Genomic DNA, 6,465 nt, shown 5'->3' on the forward strand with positions numbered 1-6,465 from the left:
AGTTCGGAATATATTGTCTAGAGGCTAAATAAAGCCTACTTGGAGATTAAGAAATCTCGAAGTAAATCTAGATTTTCTTGATTTACTATTAATTATCAAATATTTGATAATTAAAGAGTTGGTTTGCCTGCAAAGATTGTGCAAGGGAGGAAGATTTTTGATGTGCGGCCACGTTATCAGTAATGTCATCATATATTGAAGTTGAGTAATTAAGGAAGGAAACAATTATCCTTCGTTGTCCTTCAGTGCCAATATACATGCAAATAGTTAATTCTCATGCAATTAATGGCATGGTGGACGTGTAGAAGGAACATGCAGTGGCAATCATCAAGGAAAGTGTATATATATATATATATATATATATATATAGTTGCCCATGCAATTAAGGAAGGTCTTTGGTGGTGCTTCTCTACCTATATTCAAGAGTGGTCGTGCAAATAGATCATATGGTGGCCCCATGTCATCCAAGCAATCAAGTTTATGCAAATAAGGATTCATGGACGTGGTACAATTCAGGAAGCATGCAATCACTGTTAATTGCGATTATCCTCTCTGATTGCATACCGCGAGTTACGAAGTCTCCGCGAAGGCAATTGAGATGTGCATACCCTACCGCATCCAAGAGGAGGATTACATCCAGGACTCCAAAAAGTAATTAACCTTACCTAGAAGATTGCTACGACAGAGTCAATCTCTTATCGCTTACGATAATATCAAAACTATTAAGAGTTTCGATTTGATTCAAGGCCAATAACTGTGGCCTAAAATAAAGCATTCCATTCATATTAGGAAAGTGAATCTACAGTAGCCTATATATAGAGGCTAAAGGCGATACAGAAAGGTACCTCTCTCGAATTAATCAATCCCAGCGATTACAAAGCCTCCCCGGAGCAAACCCTCAACCTTGTTGAAACCCGGTGACCGCCCGCTAGTCTTAGTCTCCTCGCGAGCCGACTGTCAGCCTCACCAGATTAACCTGGCGACCGTACTTCCAGTCCCAGTCTCCCCAGGAGCCGACTGCGAGGACAACCGCCACTGTTACTTCCAGCGAAGCAAGGGTAACGCCCTCGCAACCCAGCGAAGCTAAAGTCACGCTTTAGCAAACCCGTGCTTCTCTCAACTTCCTAGTGATTGCTCTGCTCAACCTACAACGTTGAGTATCGATTCGGTGAACGCAAAGAGATCACAACTAAAGCCCTTACCCGCGTAAGGCAAAAAGTTCTTTCCTCAAAGGCAAGAAAAGAACCCTGTGATGAGGTTGGTGCTCTCCTCGTCCACAGCGCTTGAAGAAGAAGTCAGGTCACGGGACTACCCCAACGACTGCACCCTGCGGTGCTGGCACGCCTGCGCAACCACTCGCCCAAAAGAGACTGTTTGCACACCAGCTGGTTTTGGAGCCAAACACATAGTATCCAGCAATGAAGGTAGGTAAAGAGTCCCACCATCTAGCACCAACATTAGTAGCACCATAATTAGCAAGCGCATTACATATATGTTGTTTCCTCATGTATATCAGATTTGACTGGAGGTTAGATGTATCTACTACTGTACTTCAAATATCAAGCAACCAATATATATCTAGATTAAGTTTTCTTTTCTGTTTAAGCACACATTTGTTTAATAATCAGCCCAGCTTCTTGGCAAATCAAACTAGGGTTTCTTTCTTTGCCATTATTGTTAAACTACAAAATGTCTCCGGAGATTGGGATCCATATTAGTAACCATTCTGATAAAGTTGTGTACATAGAAAATTATTTGATTGTAACCAAGTGAAAAAGTTAGAGTAGGGTATGAATGTGTAGAGAACAAGTCAACAAGTGTTCCAAACTTCCAGCCAAAATGCCTTGGCTACTCTACTCTTTATAGATTGAAACATCCATATCAACAACCACTCCAGACCCTAAATTTTGATGAAGCAGTGTACATATAAAATTGTTCAATTTTGATTCTTATCTTTCAACTTTGTTTCCTGAATCACGAAAAGTTGTTCACAAAATCACAATACAGATACGACTTTTGAAATTGCTATGAATATTGCTTTTTGTTTGGCTAGGATGGTATTAAGTTATTTACGCTTGCACAATTATATATTATACACAACTTTGCAAGTTATATAAACCTCATACTTTGTCTGAATGCAAATTTTGAGTGCCAAATACTATCCATACTCAAATCGTGTATATGCATTGCATATAGAACACCATACTCATTATAATGCTCCTACATTGGTCAATGAATTATCTAACAAATATCGGGAGTTCATTGATAGATTTGTATTACAGGGGTTTGAAGAAAGGGCGTAACTTGCTAACTATCTGCATTTAACAGCAGCTTATGATCATCCAATGTTGCAAACTGTAGCTGAATAGTCTGCTGCTGATTTTGCTCCTGTTAATGCTTGGACCCGTGGGATCTAATTAACGTAAAGAATGAGAGAGAGAGAGAGAGAACGACACAAGCGAGGTATAGTGGTTCGCCTCCGCATGAGCGGGAGACTACGTCCACTTGAATGTTTAACTATGTGTGTCGAGCCTTGCGGCCTAACAAGATTACAAGAGATGTAATGGAGTTGAGATGGAATGAATGAATGGTGTTTAAGTGGGAGGAGGCATTCCTTTTATAGGTGAAGGAATGCTTCTCCTTTACATTTTCTTAGATGTGGGACAAGCAAACAACTATTCGAGTATAGAAATGCATATTATGGAGGCAACTTGGCAAGGCCGGAAAGGTGGCTTCCCGGCGACGGATTTGCGACTTCCGGATACCGTAGCGTAGCTTGAACATAGGGCTACAAGATGCAAGTAGCGGTTGGGCCTTGCCATGTCTCGTGGATGTCCCAAAGTGGGTGTTACTTATGCTTGGTGATGTAGAGAACTAGCTTGCTAGTGTAGGTATAAACAGCTCCTTTTTTCTCTCAAGGTTATTGACCCTAGAAACTGTATCAGTATAGTTCTCATTTAAGGTTTTGGGTAGAAGTTTATGAGATCGATAGCATGCAAGTTTATAACAACAAAGCTTATGAGATTGATGTACTTAATATATCTTTGTGTTGGCTAATCTGTTATCCTTATATTTACTTAAAATACAGATGGGTCAAGATTTGTTGCCAGATCATCTATTCTTTCTTTGAGAACTATCCCCAACCTTCAAAGGTTTTGATTGATATGAAAAACAAGAACTGTTTTTCTTTACCCAAAAAAAAAAATGAAACGCGCAGTATCGCGGGGATCTACCTAACTTTAGTTTAAACACTACCGGCTCAACTCCAATTTATTTCTGTAACTCGTACTTCGCTTAAAAATGCCTTGGTGTCTTTTGGGCATAAGAAATTTACTCATGAGTGCGTCCTCAACTCCGAAATACTAGACATTTTTGTGGATAATGCGTTTTTTCCTCCACGCAACTCACTCACAAGTATATTATTTTGTGGATTCAAAAAAAGTATATTATTTTGTAGTCCTAGATTATTATCATGCAACATTGTATAGTGGTAGTCAGGTCCAATAGAGGCACGACATGTTAGTGAAAGTGAACATACTGGGAAGGAAGATTAAGTTAAGTGAAACAATCAACAACTCTATGTCATGTCGATTAATTAGATTAGTCCGGATCAGGAACACATGGCGATCCGAGATTATATAATTTCTCCCCAAGCACACCACAAACCAAAACTACATATGTTATTTTAGAGACACTCTCGACTTGTTAATACATGCCTGATGAATTTTGGGCAAGCAATATCTATGATATTAACAACTCCCATATTGCCCGAGGCTGAACTGCTGAAGCATTGCTTCACTATCAAGCATCTTGCACTCGAGCTGAGCATCAAGCACACAAGTAGAATACTCTTCAGGCCAAAAACAAAAAGGTTGCAGACTTGCTTCCTGTCCAAAAACAAAAATAGTATAGCATACGCACCATTGGTAACGAAAGAAGAGAACGCTGAAATTTCAATATCATTTTAGGAATAAACATGTATAATATTCCTTATAAATCGGTCAAAACAACACATCAAAAATTTCTGTAGAAGTATACTGAAAATTGGTAGACAAGAGTTAGTAATATAGCCAATATAAATTGTTGACCGAGTAAAATTTTCTTTTCCTTGTTGCTCTGGGAGTCTGTCATGGTGCTTGGAGAGGAATAGAGAAGGGCCATTGAAATGCATTCCTCCTTCTCAGACTTAAAGATTGGCCTTCCTATCACATGCTTGTATTGGCTTCCACTCCATGCCTGACAAAGGAAAGAAAGTAAGCAAGGTCGTTCCACGTTGAGAGTGACTAATACAAATTGCCCGGCTATGTTTCAACTTCTAAACTACCTATGCACAACACAATAATGTTTGCTTATACACGCTAATGTTTCTAGGACAATGTCATACAACGTTTTCCTTCGATATTATTTGACCAGTTCAACAAAAACTTCATAGCATACAATGGTTAAACTGACATGCACTTTATAGTGTGATTGCTCAAAAGTGACACTTGTTAAAAAATAAAAAAAAAACAAAAAACTACACGCAAGTTACAAAATGTTATAAGAGTATATCTAAGAAGTGTCATTATTTCGATAAATAATAAATTCTGGATGTAATGTTAAGGAATTTCCCGAAGTCCCCAGAGTATACGTGCAAATAATGAACGTTTTGTCATGACTCATGATGCAGCTAATCCATCATCATCTGCCAATGCAGGGGGAAGAAAACGACCTTAATGGAACTTCTAGGCATGAAAACCACTCTCTATATAACTTTAAGAACACTACAATAACCCATAATTATAAGAAAGAAAGCAATGTGCCATCTTGGAGACAGAGTAATTATCATTCTGGCTTTATTATTCTCCTGGTCTCTCTAAACTTGGTCCATTAATTAGCAGATAATTAATTAAAGCTATTAATATATTGCATACAAATGTACCAGCAACAGTAAATTTGATTTACCTGCATTTGGTCCCCTGTGGTAACTACAAGAGCATCTTTATCTGGGCTAAAAGAAACCCAACCTTTCTTGGAGTAAACATGAAACTCTGAGGATCCATCACACAGATGCAGACACAAGGCATGAGAGTAATCAGTTCCTCTTATCAGCATTCTAATCACATCATATCTCAGATAGCTATCCCACTTATCAGCTAAAACATTCTGATTGTGCTTGTAAAAACAACAAACTGTCCCAAGTTCTTTTCCTTGAACCAAAGCATTTCCATTAACAGATTGTTTTTGTTTAAAGTTCAATAAGCTTTGTAGAATTCTCTCACAAATCTTCTCAATGTCTGTCATAAGGGTCTCCAATTTCTTGCTGCACAAGTCAAGCAGTTAAACTGGATATTATAAATCTTTAGTTCAATACATGTTTTATTTACCAAAAAAATTGGAGCAGCTGGTTAAAATTACCTGAAATTTGAATAATTTGAATGCCCAATTGGCCAAATTCCCTCCATTGCCAACTTCAAACCTTGTTCTCCACACCAAACGAACTCTTCACTCAATTCGGTGTCAGCTTCCTCACCGTGAACTTCCTCGAACCCATACGGCTTCTCCGGTGACCTTGTTATGTCCGCCCTCTTCTCCAGTGGCACCTGGAAAATCCCGGTGGCTTCAGCCTGCACTGACCTTACAAAATCACTTGAAATTCCATGGTTCACTAACTGAAAACACCCAATTCTTGCTATTGACTCAATCATCTTGGTAACACTAGCATCATCATAATGATTTGAACACAATGTTTCAAAATCAATTGTGGGGGGATTTTCAACTGATTTTTGTTTTGGAAAGAATTTGTCCGGCAAGATGAGGTCAGGGACATTGAGGGAGTGCTGGAGGAATTCGGTAATGACATCGTCGTTTGTGAGGGATGATCGCCGGCCAGAGGCAACTGGAGAAGGTGGCGGGGCACGAAAATCAATGGGGTTTTCGTGGACGGGTTCAGGTAAGCTTGCCATTAATGTGGACTGAAACTAGGGGTGAGCTAGTGATGGAATAAGCTCACTGGCTTGTAGTCCTGGTACTTGTGTATATGACATCGGGGATCTATCTTTATTAGTTTGTTAAATTTTGGTAAAGGAAAAGAGAAAAGGGTGAGGAGCATCATGAATGATGGCATGTCTTGGATGTTGATTACAACCCAAGAACGATCATGATCACAAGGTCTTTCACTTTGGGGCTTAGCTTTATTTCTTTCTCATTACTCTGCTTTACAGCTCCACAGTTAATCATCATCTTTGATTCTCTCTTAGGTAAGCATTTTCTTTCTTTTTCTAATCTCAGGACCCCTTTAATATCATGATTATCGTCCAATTAAAAATGGAAAATATTGAAAAGATCTGTTGAATTAATTATATTCTTTGTACAGAATGATTATTGTCATTAAGGAAAAAGGTGCATGCTAAATGTCTCAATTTTAATATCGGTTTATATAGGGTTGCACATGATTTGGTTTAGGGTTCAAACCGTTAATAGATT

General features: G+C 38.7%; 1 protein-coding gene across 1 annotated transcript; it reads right to left on the reverse strand.

Moving 5' to 3' along the window:
- Positions 1-3,572: 3,572 nt before the first annotated feature.
- On the reverse strand, positions 3,573-6,092 carry LOC112189728 (protein SRG1). Its single transcript, XM_024329078.2, has 3 exons — positions 5,398-6,092; positions 4,945-5,302; positions 3,573-4,236 (listed from the first exon to the last, which is right to left on the reverse strand). The coding sequence occupies exons 1-3, from the start codon at positions 5,943-5,945 to the stop codon at positions 4,015-4,017; spliced, it is 1,128 nt and encodes a 375-aa protein (XP_024184846.1). The 5' UTR covers positions 5,946-6,092; the 3' UTR covers positions 3,573-4,014.
- Positions 6,093-6,465: the final 373 nt, after the last annotated feature.

This window comes from Rosa chinensis, chromosome 2, assembly GCF_002994745.2.
Source record: "Rosa chinensis cultivar Old Blush chromosome 2, RchiOBHm-V2, whole genome shotgun sequence".
NCBI lineage: Eukaryota > Viridiplantae > Streptophyta > Magnoliopsida > Rosales > Rosaceae > Rosa > Rosa chinensis.